Source organism: Bactrocera dorsalis, chromosome 2, assembly GCF_023373825.1.
Source record: "Bactrocera dorsalis isolate Fly_Bdor chromosome 2, ASM2337382v1, whole genome shotgun sequence".
Lineage (NCBI taxonomy): Eukaryota > Metazoa > Arthropoda > Insecta > Diptera > Tephritidae > Bactrocera > Bactrocera dorsalis.
This window is the reverse complement of record NC_064304.1, coordinates 100,315,679-100,328,742: the sequence shown is the minus strand read 5'-3', so window position 1 is coordinate 100,328,742 and position 13,064 is coordinate 100,315,679. Positions and strand designations below refer to the sequence as shown.

General features: G+C 33.3%; 4 protein-coding genes across 17 annotated transcripts in view; 1 reads left to right on the top strand and 3 right to left on the bottom strand.

The window, feature by feature from the left end:
• Positions 1–707: 707 nt before the first annotated feature.
• Positions 708–1,966, bottom strand: LOC105226073 (transmembrane emp24 domain-containing protein eca). Its single transcript, XM_011204837.2, has 2 exons — positions 1,714–1,966; positions 708–1,631 (listed from the first exon to the last, which is right to left on the bottom strand). Exons 1-2 carry the CDS (start codon positions 1,844–1,846, stop codon positions 1,114–1,116), a joined length of 651 nt encoding a protein of 216 aa, XP_011203139.1. The 5' UTR covers positions 1,847–1,966; the 3' UTR covers positions 708–1,113.
• Positions 1,967–2,220: 254 nt separating this feature from the next.
• Positions 2,221–3,459, top strand: LOC105226075 (DDRGK domain-containing protein 1). Its single transcript, XM_011204839.4, has 2 exons — positions 2,221–2,419; positions 2,479–3,459. Exons 1-2 carry the CDS (start codon positions 2,332–2,334, stop codon positions 3,285–3,287), a joined length of 897 nt encoding a protein of 298 aa, XP_011203141.1. The 5' UTR covers positions 2,221–2,331; the 3' UTR covers positions 3,288–3,459.
• LOC105226074 (histone-lysine N-trimethyltransferase SMYD5) lies at positions 3,312–5,226 on the bottom strand. Its single transcript, XM_011204838.4, has 6 exons — positions 5,068–5,226; positions 4,486–4,862; positions 4,191–4,428; positions 3,958–4,135; positions 3,664–3,878; positions 3,312–3,601 (listed from the first exon to the last, which is right to left on the bottom strand). The coding sequence occupies exons 1-6, from the start codon at positions 5,101–5,103 to the stop codon at positions 3,467–3,469; spliced, it is 1,179 nt and encodes a 392-aa protein (XP_011203140.2). The 5' UTR covers positions 5,104–5,226; the 3' UTR covers positions 3,312–3,466.
• Positions 5,227–6,927: 1,701 nt separating this feature from the next.
• LOC105226082 (5'-AMP-activated protein kinase subunit gamma-1) overlaps positions 6,928–13,064 on the bottom strand; it is a 197,758-nt gene continuing 191,621 nt past the window's right edge. For 13 of the 14 annotated variants that reach the window (XM_049447288.1, XM_049447289.1, XM_049447286.1 and 10 more), the window contains 4 exons: positions 9,261–9,551; positions 9,011–9,189; positions 8,482–8,685; positions 6,928–8,379 (listed from right to left, as the gene is read on the bottom strand). In XM_049447288.1, the coding sequence (XP_049303245.1) occupies positions 7,654–8,379; positions 8,482–8,685; positions 9,011–9,189; positions 9,261–9,551 (1,400 nt within the window). In that variant the 3' untranslated portion in view covers positions 6,928–7,653. Of the gene's footprint in view, positions 8,380–8,481; positions 8,686–9,010; positions 9,190–9,260; positions 9,552–10,181; positions 10,791–13,064 lie in introns of those variants that run through there. The other variant, XM_049447297.1, reaches the window with a different exon arrangement.

Here is a 13,064-nt window from a genome sequence, read left to right as displayed (position 1 = left end):
GTGTATGATTGTGCCCATTTAAATACACATTCCTCTTAACAAAAAAGATACACAACAGTTGCTTCAGTGCAATATTTTTGTACAACTAAAGGTTCACGACTCAAAGATATGAAAGATAAATAAAAAAATCTGAACTCTAAATATTATTATTGTTGTTGAGACATAATCTTTATTTATTTATTCCTGATAGTCATGGATTATTACCTACAATTGTAATATTTAAAATGACTGAATATAATTTTTAAATCATCAATTTTGTAATGACGCAGCCAAGAATTTAGTGTGACTTAATTAACAAAAGCCCTTTATGCAGTTTGCTTCAGGGCAAGATGGTATCAAAAGAAAATAATTTCCAAAAAACCACCAGAAATGGTGGGCACCAGAAACAACTTTATTGATTTATGTTGTTGTTGTAACCGTTATCTAGTCCCCCTTATGGTGGTAATTTGTATAGTTAAATGTGCTTACCATCAACAGAGATTTCAGAATTAATCCATAAAATAGAATATGTAAATATAAACATATGTCTGCAAGTAATTGTGTTGATTACAAGTCACGCGGTCTACAGATAAAGTATTGTAAATAATGCTTTTCTCAAGACAATCAGTGAAATGTTTAACGTACTACTGATGCTGTGCTCTGAGTCACAGTCCATTGCACGGAAGAATGTCGCACTTACAGTTATCATAATAAAACATTACATCATATATAATTAAATTTACTTTTTTATTACTAAGAATTATGAAACAGAAATGGGTAGAATTCAAAATAAAAACTTCATGGTTATACAGAATAAATTTACTATATTATAAAGTATTATAATTTTTGTCTGAGCAATTCTTTGCAAAACGGTTCATGCTGGTATAAAGATTTGATAAGCAACTGAGATTGAGAAAAAATGAAATGGATGAGCTTGGTTAGTGTCGACATTAGTTTTTCTAAACGTTGGCACATCGAAAAACTGTTGCTAATGAATAAATCATATATTCTGAATATTTTAATTAGTATAACTTCTGTGGGTGGATGTATATTCAAAATTCACTTTTACTAATTATAACAATTCGCCTTCGTACTGTCTTCGTATCCACCCGCATATTCGTTGGTTATAAATCTTTACACTAGTTTCTTCGCCTCGAAGAAGCTCTTTAAGTGTCGCATCTGCCAGAATCCCATACAGACCAAAACAAAAGTTTGTGCCAATGACCACCATAAAACGCGCGAGTTGGTGCTTTCACTTGTATGACGGAAACGCTCCTCCCTATAACGTTGATAGTTCTGCTCTTTGGTGATTTGATCCACTTGATCAAGTAATTGACGTATGCGCAATTGTAATTCAGTCAATTTCTCTTTTTGAGCGACATTCGCGTAATCGATGGCGTGCTCGCCCACCTGTATATCCAAATGGACACGCAATTGTGCACCACTAAACCAAGCTGTGCTATTCGAATACATGCAAATTACATGTTCACCGGGTATATGTGAAGTAAAGGAGATGCGACCTTCAGAACTATAAACGCGTGAGAGTATAACTTTATCGTCGCTATCACGTACTTCCACATGCATGCCAATACCGGGAGAGGAGGGCATAAAACCATTAGAACGCGGGTCGTATAGTTCCACTTTGTAGTTCACTATAAAATATGAGTAGTTAAAAGCAAATTGTTTAGTGAAATATTTCGCAAATGCTTTGTACAAAATATGAAGATGGCTTACCGATGACGGTTGTCTCGTCAGGAACTTCTTCTATAAAACATTTTCGCTCTGTTTCTGCTATGTGGAAGTAAAGGCCAAATGTTGTTTGTAGAACACAAAGCAGTACAATTGAGGTAACTAAACATTTACTCATGATTATCCTTATTATAGTGGTTAAATCCTGTGTAACTAAGTGAAAGAATATTAATTTCTAAATTCGTTTATATCACCCCGACACGTATGCCAATGTAGAAAAATCTGACATTTAATTATTTTCCTTACATATGTTGTTCTGTTCGTTTTTGAATCAATATTGCTTACAGGGTGATGGCAAGTAGTCTTTTTAATCGAATATTATTCCAAGCAAAATATATTTGATAAATTTGATTAATTACCACTAGAACATTTCACTTCTTGTTCTAATGGTACAAATTACTAATTTTTTTGATTAAATTGTTAATTCAGCTAATTAAGGTTCCGCCTTTAAAATATAACTAAAGTTGGCAGCCTTTTGCTAATTTTGCTTTGATGTCAGTTTTCGTGATTTGTTGACGTTTAAAGTATAATTACAAAAACAAAATAGTTAAATTGCTGTGTAGGCAAATCAATTGCATATATATTTTTAATATTTAAAGAAATATGGATTTAACCTTGTTAATAGGTATAGCAACAGCGTTGCTGGTAATACTAATTGGATTGTTGCTTTTCCAAAGAAAATTAACAGGAGGTATGTGATGGAACATAAAAATCATTATTACATTGGTTAAAATTCATAAACTTTCGCAGACAAAGCAGATAAGCCAGCACAGCGAGGAGTTCCGGTTAGAGCCCAAGAGGGTATTCCAAGACGTGCCCAGATAGCTCGAAACCAGCGTAACCGTTTGCGTCAAAACGCTGCAGCAGCTGCAGCCGCAGATCAGGCCGCTGCTTTAGATAATGCCTTAGAAGCAAACGACAACGACGAAGATGGGGATGATGATGAAACTCCGTCCGGTCCGGTCTTGGATGAGAAAATGGGCGCCAAGAAACGTGCCAAAATGGAAGCAAAAGAACAAAAACGAATAATGCGAGAGCAAGAGCTAAAACAGCGTGAGGAGCGTAAAGTCAAGGAAGCTAAACTCGAAGCAGAACGAAAACAACAGGAAGAACGTGAGGAGGAAGCGGAACGTAAAGCAGCAGAAGCAGAGCGTTTGGCACGCGAAGAACGTGAACGCAAGGAGCATGAGGAGTACTTAAAAATGAAGGAAGCATTCAAAATTGAAGAGGAAGGTTATGAGGAAGCCGAGGATGCAGAAAAAGAGCAACTTTTACAAGATTTTATACAATATATTAAAGATAACAAAGTAATTGTTTTGGAGGATTTGGCTATGGAATTTAAATTAAAAACTCAACAAGTGATCGATCGTATACAGGACTTGCAAGCGAATGGTACATTAACGGGTGTGATCGACGATCGTGGAAAGTTCATTTACGTATCGCAAGAAGAATTACTTGAAGTAGCAAAATTCATAAGACAGCGAGGGCGAGTGTCTATAGCAGAGCTGGCTGAAAGTAGCAATAATCTAATTAATTTGACACCTGTTTCGAGTGCTTAATAGATATTTCAAAGAAGTTTAACACATATTTTAGTGTAATTTTACTGTTTAATTCGCTTATAACAAACATTTATGTAAATTGTGAACAAAATTCAATGTACATATGATCAATTTTAATGCAAGTTCAATTCTTACAATAATATGTATATACATACGAAATGTATAAAACAAATGTGTATTTAATCCGACATATCCGCATCGTCATCGTCCATATCCATATCGTCATCCTCATCTTCGCTTGTTTCATCGGGGTCGGTAGCTTGTGATTGACATTTAGGACATTGGCATACAAAAATATAGTTTTCTTTAAGAATCTACAAAGGCATTTTGATTATAGCTTAGGGAGTTAAACACTTAATTACACAAATTTATTTACTTTTTGTCTCGAATGTCTGCTGCGTTCCAACTGGCACTCATCCAAGTAAGATATGCAGATTTCTTCACCAACTTGTATAGGTGCTACCGCCTTCAGCACAACTATGTCGTTTGAATAAGGAAATGTCGAATGAGCGTTTGGTACACAACTGTGGTTAATCTTGCTTTGAAGTAAATAAAGTCCAGCACCCTCTGTGTTCAGAAATTCGCCCGCGACTTTAACGAATACATATGTACACGTGTGAAATATTAATACGAAATTTACCTATGAAGTACATAATTGTTGTTAACTTACATTCTCCCACTTTATTGTAAATATCATCAATATATTCGTCAAGTTTTGTCTTATCTCCTTCAGGCATTGGTAAATCGCTTACTTTTTTCACCCATTCCGCCAGCGGACTCGTCGCAATGCCCTGACTGTTTGTGCCAATCATACCCATTAATGCCTTAAAAGCCTCCGCGTTGGTAAACTAAATGCAAACACTTGAAAATATGTTCAACAATTTTCGGGAACATTACACTTACAGCAGCTAATTCCTCGTCCGCAAATGCTCTACAAAATGCTACAAAAAGTTGTTCCATTTGTTGTTCAAAGTGTTCACCCAACATTTTGTGATATATTTTTTGTTCTGTATTCACTATTAGCGATTGGAAGGATTGAAGTGACTGGAGAAACTGTTCTTTGTTATTACTTTGCTTATACATGGCCATTAAACGAACAATTAACATAATTGTACCAGTTTCCGGCGGATAATGCATTTTCCTGAAAGTATCGAAATTGTTGAAAAAAGTAATGCGCAAGTTATTTGTTTACACCTACTTCCATATTTCATTCAATGCATTTATTGGGTGTGTGTCGTCTGTATGAAAAGCACCCATACAAGCTATACGATGATATTTATTTAAAGCCTCCATACGACAATCCTCGGAACAGTACCGAACTTTACAATTGGGACATTGTGTAAATTGTTGCAACCATGGTGTTGTTGGATCGTATTCTGGCAAAGGCACTACTAATGCATTGTTATTCGCCAAGCGACGCACATTTTCTACAACTGTTTCTAAAGGTCGCATACAGTGATCACAAGCTTTATACCCATAAGCAGCATTCCAAGAGAACTGTCGTGATACAAAGGGCTCCTCCTCGAATATAGTTTCACCTATAGCAAACGCTTTTGTCGAGATCATAGACCGTCCCTAAATGAAAAAATTATTTACAGACAAAAACAACACATTCATATACACATTCTGTCGAAATTTTTTCTAGTGAGGAAGTTTCAGTTTTGAAAACGCTTTGTATACAAACTTCGCCTTTGAACGCGTGATCTTTACGACAAAATTTCACTTCCGAAGACTATGCTCAATGCTAGAAAAAATTAAAATTTGGTCGTAAATTACACACCTTGCCGGGAATTTCTTTAATTTCGAATGAATACATGGCTTCAATATCTCAAAATACTCTTCTTGCAATTAAAGGCTAAACGTGCTGATTAGTTGACTATAACCCGGTGATATTGTTTTGATTTCTTCAATGTCGAAAACGTGTGCTACATCACACAGGGTGACAACCATTTCTAAAAATTGTATGGTTTGAGAAATTCTTCTATAGTACAGCATTTATTCTAATAAATACGTTAAGATATTTTATTAACTTTTGCAAAAATTATTTGCGTATTAAAATTATATATCTTTCTGAAAATGTGGTTTATGCTTTACACAACTGTGAAAAATTATTGATTTTGTGGCATCCTTAATGACAATAATGCATTAACCACTTTTCCTTTGGTTAATATCGCGCGCTGAATTGAGGTGAATTTAAATATTTATTTTAAAAAGACCGTTGGTGGACACAAGTCCTAAACAAAAAAAAATTATTATAAATATTACTAATTGAAAAACAAATTTAAGTATATCTTTGTGATTGATTATCAACTTTTATCAAAAGAGGAACATAGCTGCCAAAGATGCATTAGTGCGTGGTAAAGAGAAGACAGTCAATTTAAAGTTTATGAATCTGATCACATGGACATGTGCTTTTTTATGAGGAAACTACATTTTTGGCAAACTCTTTCTTTGGGTGTTGTGCGTCTTTGTATTGACAGATAAATTAGACGCTTAAAACAACGAAACCTATTATGAACTCTGCGAAAGATTTATGGTCCTTTGGTGAAAACACTCCAGTTCTTATAGTATTCAACGCAGTACCCGCCGGGGAAAGGACCTCCACTACGTTGGAGCGATCAGATCTCGGATTGGTGCCAAATTGCGAATAGAAGAAACAACTGGCGCGCTGTTGTTAACTCGGCGATGACCGCGTATGCGGTGTCTACGCCAGTAAAGAAGAAGAAATGCGAATAATAACACGTTTAAGAAACAATATAGAATTACTACGAAAATATTGTTTTTATCTACATATGTATATAAAACCAACAACTCAAAGCATTTTCTGAAACATAACCCTTTTAATGTTTAGCTGAAGCAAAGAAATTTATATTTCCACGATTTTTGCAAAGGAAATATATGCATTTATTTGTTTCCTTTTGTTGCTTTAAGTTTTTTTATGCACCACGCGCAAATACTACAATTCACTACTATTTTCTCAAGTGTTTTTTGTTTATTTTCAAATTTTTATTCAAATACAATATTTGTTTGTTTTGAGTTTTGTTTTTGTTTGCATTTTAATTATGTATTATTAATAGTATTCGCTTACATAGATCAGTAATTCAATTTTTTAAAACTTCTTTTCTTTTTATTGAACTTTATAATTATAATAGCAGTAATCATAATTACATTAATTAATAATTACATATAATAATAATGATAGTAATCATAATTGAATTAGCAGTACATAATAATATTAATAATAATAATAGTTTAATAGTAATATTTTATATAAAAAGTACCATCATATTTTTGTTTTATTTTTTATTTTCATTTTTCTTGTTTGTTTTATTGTAATAAAAACATACATAACATTCCTTCCAACTATTACATTACATAATAAGCGTACGGACGCTTTCTCTGCACTTTGTTTCCGCATTTTGCATTGGTTTTCACTTCCGCTACTAAAACTACATTTTATTTGTATGGTGGTTAAGCTGCTGCTTTAATTGGTATGAAATCTTTGTTTCGGTAATTGTTTGCAATTAAATGGTTTTTAATATTTTTTTGTTTGTTATTTTGTTTATTATATAGGTTGTTGGTAATTTTGTTTTTATTAGCTTTTTACGATTTTATTTATGTTTGTATGTTTTGCAAACTAGTTTGTATGTATATATGTATGTATGTTAGTATGTATATTTGTATGTGTATGTATTTTGTATGTGGGAAGCTTTTGTTAGTTACAAATTTTCTTTTGTCTGGCTTTCGTGTCCAATTAAGGCGCATGTTTACTTACAACTGATAGCAACTAATAATTTAACCGTTATCTGCATCATAGAAGTATCATAATTCTCTTTATTGACTTTTTATCGTACAAGCAGTTTTGTGTTTGTTTTGTTTTATGTTGCTTGCTTTGTAGTTTTGCAATAATTTCTACTTAAGTTTAAAAAAACACTAATTTTTCTTCATCATATAAATATAAGAGGTTCGCAGAGCTCTATCAAAAAACCTTGATTATTACACTTGCCTTGCCGCTGTTTAATGTGTGTGTGTGCATGTGTCTGACTATGCGTCAACATGCAGCCTTTTGGAAGCTCCGTTCCATTCGCCCGAATGTCAGCGATTCACTCGTTCACAGCGTTGACTGCATTTTGCACACACAATTAATCCAATGCATTCAAAAAACTTTAAACACTCTCCTCGAATGTTTTTTGTTTTTTTTTTTAATTTTCTTTTATATTAGTAAGGCTTTGAAGCATTCATAGCAACGTTCAAGTTTATCAAATCTATTGTTTGTTTGTAATTCGCTGACTAAAAAAACGCATACTTAAATATATGTATGTATGTTTGTAGCTTGATATATTAATGTATAATTAAAAAAATAAAATTATTCACTAACAAGCGCCATCTCGCGTGCCGTCGTTGTTGGCATGCCACCCAGCGCTGAGGCTGCCGACGCGGCCGTTTCCAATTCTCTGTCATCATCCGCTGACGCGTCGAGCGATTTCTTCAGATCCACAAATTGCCCTGTCACGACATCATCATCATTATCACTTAACTGATCGGTATCGTCCACGGGATCTTCTTCCGCCTCGGCGGCAAAGGACACTTCAGCGGTATTACTACTATCACCATTTTGCTTTTGTTGTGTTGAGGCATCAAGCTCCTCATTTGACTCGTTTTTAATTTCGTCACTGTTCGTTGGTGGCGCTGTTGTTGTTGTCACCAATGCTGGCTCCTCTTCGGGTATATCATCAATAATACTACGGCTGCCCGATGATTTTGTATCGGCATCTTCGTCATCGGACGATTTGCGTCGCAAAATGGGATCAGAGGCGCGTAATGAATTTTCAGAGTTGCCTAAACCTTCGCCACTTGGACGTAAAACCAGGTACAACAGTATATCGGATAGTGAAATAATACCAATCACTTTTTGATTCTCATCAACGACAACGAGACGATGCACTTCGGCGCGCACAATACGCTCCATAATTGTGTAGAGTGTCTCATCTAAGCGACAATTGTGCACACCTTCGAACCATTCGTTGCGGTGTTCATTTGCTTTGCGCAGCGAGACATCTAAATCGTTGTAGGTCTTCTCGGCGGCCAAGTTCTGTATAAAAAAGAAGATCATGCTTTTAGTAAATAAATTCTCTCCACCCCTGTTTTATGGTTTTATTGCGAGATAAGAACCTATTGTGATCTAAATACTTACAATTACGTCGAATTTCGCGTAAATATCAACAAGCCGTCCTTCGGAGTCCACTAACGGCAAAGCCGATACTCGTCGCTCCACAAATTTCTTCAACGCCATTATAATGCTTGTGTTCTCGTCCGCAGTCTCAATGTTGTCGTATGTGCCGATCCTTAAATCACGCAAGGTCTTTTGCATATACGAGGGCTTTGGTAATTCGTTAATCTGCAACCAAAAAACAATTCAGTTTTAGTTTGGACAGAAAAAAAAAATAAAATTAAATAACAGTGAATTTGGAGTAGAATAGTGCTTAAGAGAGCAAAATAAATGGGTATATTTAACTGGAAGTTAGTCTGGTTTTGTATATCAAAACTATTTGGAAATTAATTTTAAGTTGTTATAACAACAAAAACAATTTCAAGTCAAAATCCACTTTAACAGTGTCGACAAACTGGTGTATATTATTCCCGCATAACCTTAAATTTTTATTATTTTCTGCTATTCATCTCCAAAACATCAACTAACATTGCCTTAGTACAAGTATACTCACATATAAGAAGAGGAACCTCAGTATGCGTTTATGTGTTAATATATACAAAACATTGCCCGTCGCTGGATCAATGACTGGTAATCGATGGATACGATTGTGTATGAGAATTTTAATGGCATCGTAGAGTGAAGCATCCGGACTGATGCTAACCAAAGGCATAACCTGATTGTGCAGCACATCTATAAAGTACAAATAATGAGTAAAATTAATTAGTTCTATGTATAAAGTTGTAAATATTGTCGACACTTACTTCGCCATGTGTCCAATTTGTGCTCCTCCAATTGTTCCATTGATGCATTTGGTGACTTATAATACATTTGTAGAATCTTTATAAAATCGGTTATGGTTAACATGCCAACAAATTGTTGTTTTTGTGAATCCCAGAGCGGTGCTGCACGTACACCATTATAGACGAGTGCATAGAAAGCTTTCTTCACCAACAATTGTGTATCGAATACAACCAATTTAGCTGAGGTTGGTATTAGATCATAGCACTTATGGAACCGGAAGAATTTCACGAAAATTTGTGAGTCGTCTTCTTCTGTAAGAGAAAAAAAGTGTAATTAAATTAAAAATGTGTAAATAAAGTGCAGAAATAGCTTTGTGTATTTAATAATTATAGATGCTGGTTTTGAGTAAATAACGTTTATAATAAGTTTTGCAAAATGTACATATGTATACAAGTATATCCATGTATGTATATATTGCACAATATTTACATATGTTTAACATACAAAAAAAAACGACCATCAAAAATTAAAAAAAATATATATATGTATATTTTAAAGTTTTTCTTTTTTTTCATTTATTTACTTTATTATTTTTTGCACATTTTTATTATTTTCAATTTATTAGACAAATTTTGTTATTTATTAATTTGTTAAAGTTTGTATTTTTATTTTTTATTTTTTTATTTTTTAATTTTTAATTTATTTTTATTTTTTTTTTACTTATTTTTAGTTTTTATTTTTATTTTTTTTACTTTTATTTATTTATTTATTTTTTTTTTTGTGTTCTTAGTTTTTCTTTTATTTTTTAATATTTTAATTATTTTTTTACTCAATGCAATACAACTTTTCAACCATTCAATAAATTTGTTCTAACAAAAAACAAATTTTCTTCATTTTATTACTCTGTTATTAGTGCTCCTATTGTTTTCACGCTCTCCCACCTGTTTTGAGTAATTGCCCCAAACATTTCTTCCATCTCTCCGATACCGTTTCAAATTCCTTTATACTCTCTAACGGATAGTATTGCTGCGCCCACCAAAGATCCGTGGACTTTGAGCCACCACCGACTTCCAGACGACCAGCATGATTGGAATAGAAATGAAATTGTAACATGCGGGCGAGGATTATATACCTAACGGTTGATTAAATATCAGCAACACTGCAACTGCGTTTTGACAGCTGCTGCGTGTGTAGTTTCGCTTTTGGCCAGTGTAAAATGTCGGAATGTTGCGCGTTAAAAGCGCAACAATGTTGCCAGCGTGTTGCGCGAGTGTGTTTGTTGCGGCGTTTAATGAGTTTACTTTTCGTTGTTGATGTTTTTGTGGAGAAAAATTATTTTGTTTTGGCTGGCGCATTACCGCTGATTTGATTTGGTGAAATTCTAATGTATTTTTTATGGTAAAAATTTTGTAACTATTATTAATAATTATTATTTTTTTTAATAATTTGTTGTAATTTTTTGACTTTAAATTTAATGTTGCATATGTTTTTTTATTAACAACACCGCTCACTTACAGCACTTTTATGGCACTAAACACAATTCACTGCAATAATCCAAAGTTTTTTCTGTTCTTACTACATATGTATGTATATATGTATGGTTGTATATTACATACAATTTTGTTTATTATTATTAAACTTTTATATTGTTGCTGTATTTGCGCTTTAATTAAAATGAAAATTGATATAGCGGCACTTCAGCTTCTTGGCTCTAGGCATAAATTTCATAGCAGCCTTTTTTAATTATTTTATTTACATACTGACATATTTGCGTTTTTATTGAGTATGCGCTATTGATAGCAGGCATAAAACTTTCAATTTAGTCATAGAGAAAAATAAAACAAAACAAACAAAAAATAAAAATAAAGAAAATAGCTGGTATTACAGTTATTAAGAGAAATAAGAATGTTTAATAGAAAAAAAATAAAATAAATAAAAATAAAATTAAATAAAACAAAAAGCTAGGCAAAACTTTAAATATTTAATTAAGTTTAAAAAAATAAATAAATAAAATAAAAATAAAATAAAACAAAAATTTAAATGATTAATGAATTGTTTTTGCTAATCTACACGCCACAAAATGCCGTAGTCAAAAATTTAAAAATAAAAAAAATATAAATAAACCTGTCTTGCGCTCTATTTGCCATGAAAATTGTGTGTGGCATTAACACATTATAATTACCGACCCTATAAACAAAATGTAATTTATTTAAATTTTTTTTCAATTATCATCATTACGCTCGGACTTGAGGTCTGACAGCAACCGAAAAGCATTTGTCAAAACCAACAATAAACAATTCAGCACTAGGTTGCAGCAGTTATACATACATACATATGTATGTATGTGTTCACTCACATACAAACATGCCACTATACATATAATATGCAACAACATGTGGACATATTTTTTTTTTGCAATTTTTTTTATTTTTTTGTCGTTTTCTACTCGCTGTCTTTGCATTGTGCGAAGTCCGTTGAAAATGAAGTACAATTTTGCAATTTATTTTCACAATATGCACCTTGACAAAATGAAAGTGAGCGCAACCAAGCTTTGTACGGCACACGCTAGGGATCAACACAATTTGTGATTGCACACAACAACAAACAGCGCTGAACAAGCAGCAGCAGGCTAATGTAATGGGCGGCGAAATACAGAAACAGTTTGATATAAAGCAAACAATGCTTGAAATAGTGGGAGATTTTGAAAATTTATTGAAAAAATAATAAATAAGAGGTGCGCTAATGCCGAAATTCAGATTACCGAGATTATATCTCTATATACATATGTACATATGTATATGTGTGTATGTTTTTTAAAGTCGCTTCGTTTCCGACTTCTAGATTGCTAAATTTGAGCTTTGCTTGCTAGTCACAACAACATGCAGAAACAACGGCACAGTTAGACAGTTTAATTCTATGCACCAGTTTATGTTTGCTAATTTTACTGCTGCTCTATGTGATTTATGTCAGTTGTTTGTTCGATTCGCCACTATCTAAGGTGTGGCGTAAGGCTTAACACAACGAAAGCGAGCACTATGACAGCTGTAGACGGTCTGTTATAATAAATTGAAAAAATAAACCGTTACATTTGTGATCTACATTGTCTGCTGGGAGTTTAACTGTTAAAGTAAATTGTAATTTGTATTTGCTATGAAGTAATTTACATTAATTAATGTGAAACCCCGCTACTATTTTTACTAAAATATTTTTTTTTATTTATTATAATTTTTGTTAACTTCTTTGAACAAATACTATCCAATTTCAAGAGCATGTAGAATGACATGAATATTTAAATTAAGTCTGCGAGTTTGTTACAATTTTGTAAGATTCTAATTACACGCCTCGTCAACTGTAAAGCAAAACGATTTGCCAACAGCGTTGGCGACTATACATATTAATTAAGCACATACTGGCATAGGCAAGATTGCGAAAGATTTAAAATTGCAAGAAAAAAGTTTCTTCTCAATGTAGACAAGTGGAGCCAACAACAAATGTAATTCTAAATGACAAAGCTATTTGTTCAATAGAGACAGAGACGCTACAAAAGTGGACCGACAGGAACAGCACACGACGCCATATTTTTTTCGCGTTCTTTTGACATTTCTCTCTGGAGTAAGGTTTACCATTTTATCATAGAAAGATATACAATCCAACAACGAGTCGAAATTAATAAAATTTACTACCGAAATTCGGAGTCAGTGGTATCGAGTGTCGATCTCAAGCGTTGGGCATCTCTTTGACGTCGTTGTGGCGAATTTTGCAAAAAGATCTTGTCCTACATCCTTACAAGATCAAATTGACATAAGAACTGAAGTCGCTTCACC

Bases quoted from the DNA above. Each gene is read 5' to 3' on its own strand.
- LOC105226073 (XM_011204837.2), bottom strand. From the start codon at position 1,846: ATGAGTAAATGTTTAGTTACCTCAATTGTACTGCTTTGTGTTCTACAA. The intron at 1,632-1,713 runs GTAAGCCATCTT...CATATTTTATAG, and splicing joins TGACGAGACAACCGTCATCG to TGAACTACAAAGTGGAACTA.
- LOC105226075 (XM_011204839.4), top strand. From the start codon at position 2,332: ATGGATTTAACCTTGTTAATAGGTATAGCAACAGCGTTGCTGGTAATA. The intron at 2,420-2,478 runs GTATGTGATGGA...AAACTTTCGCAG, and splicing joins CCAAAGAAAATTAACAGGAG to ACAAAGCAGATAAGCCAGCA.
- LOC105226074 (XM_011204838.4), bottom strand. From the start codon at position 5,103: ATGTATTCATTCGAAATTAAAGAAATTCCCGGCAAG. The intron at 4,136-4,190 runs GTAAGTGTAATG...GTTTGCATTTAG, and splicing joins CGGACGAGGAATTAGCTGCT to TTTACCAACGCGGAGGCTTT. The intron at 3,879-3,957 runs GTAAGTTAACAA...TATTCGTTAAAG, and splicing joins TTACAATAAAGTGGGAGAAT to TCGCGGGCGAATTTCTGAAC.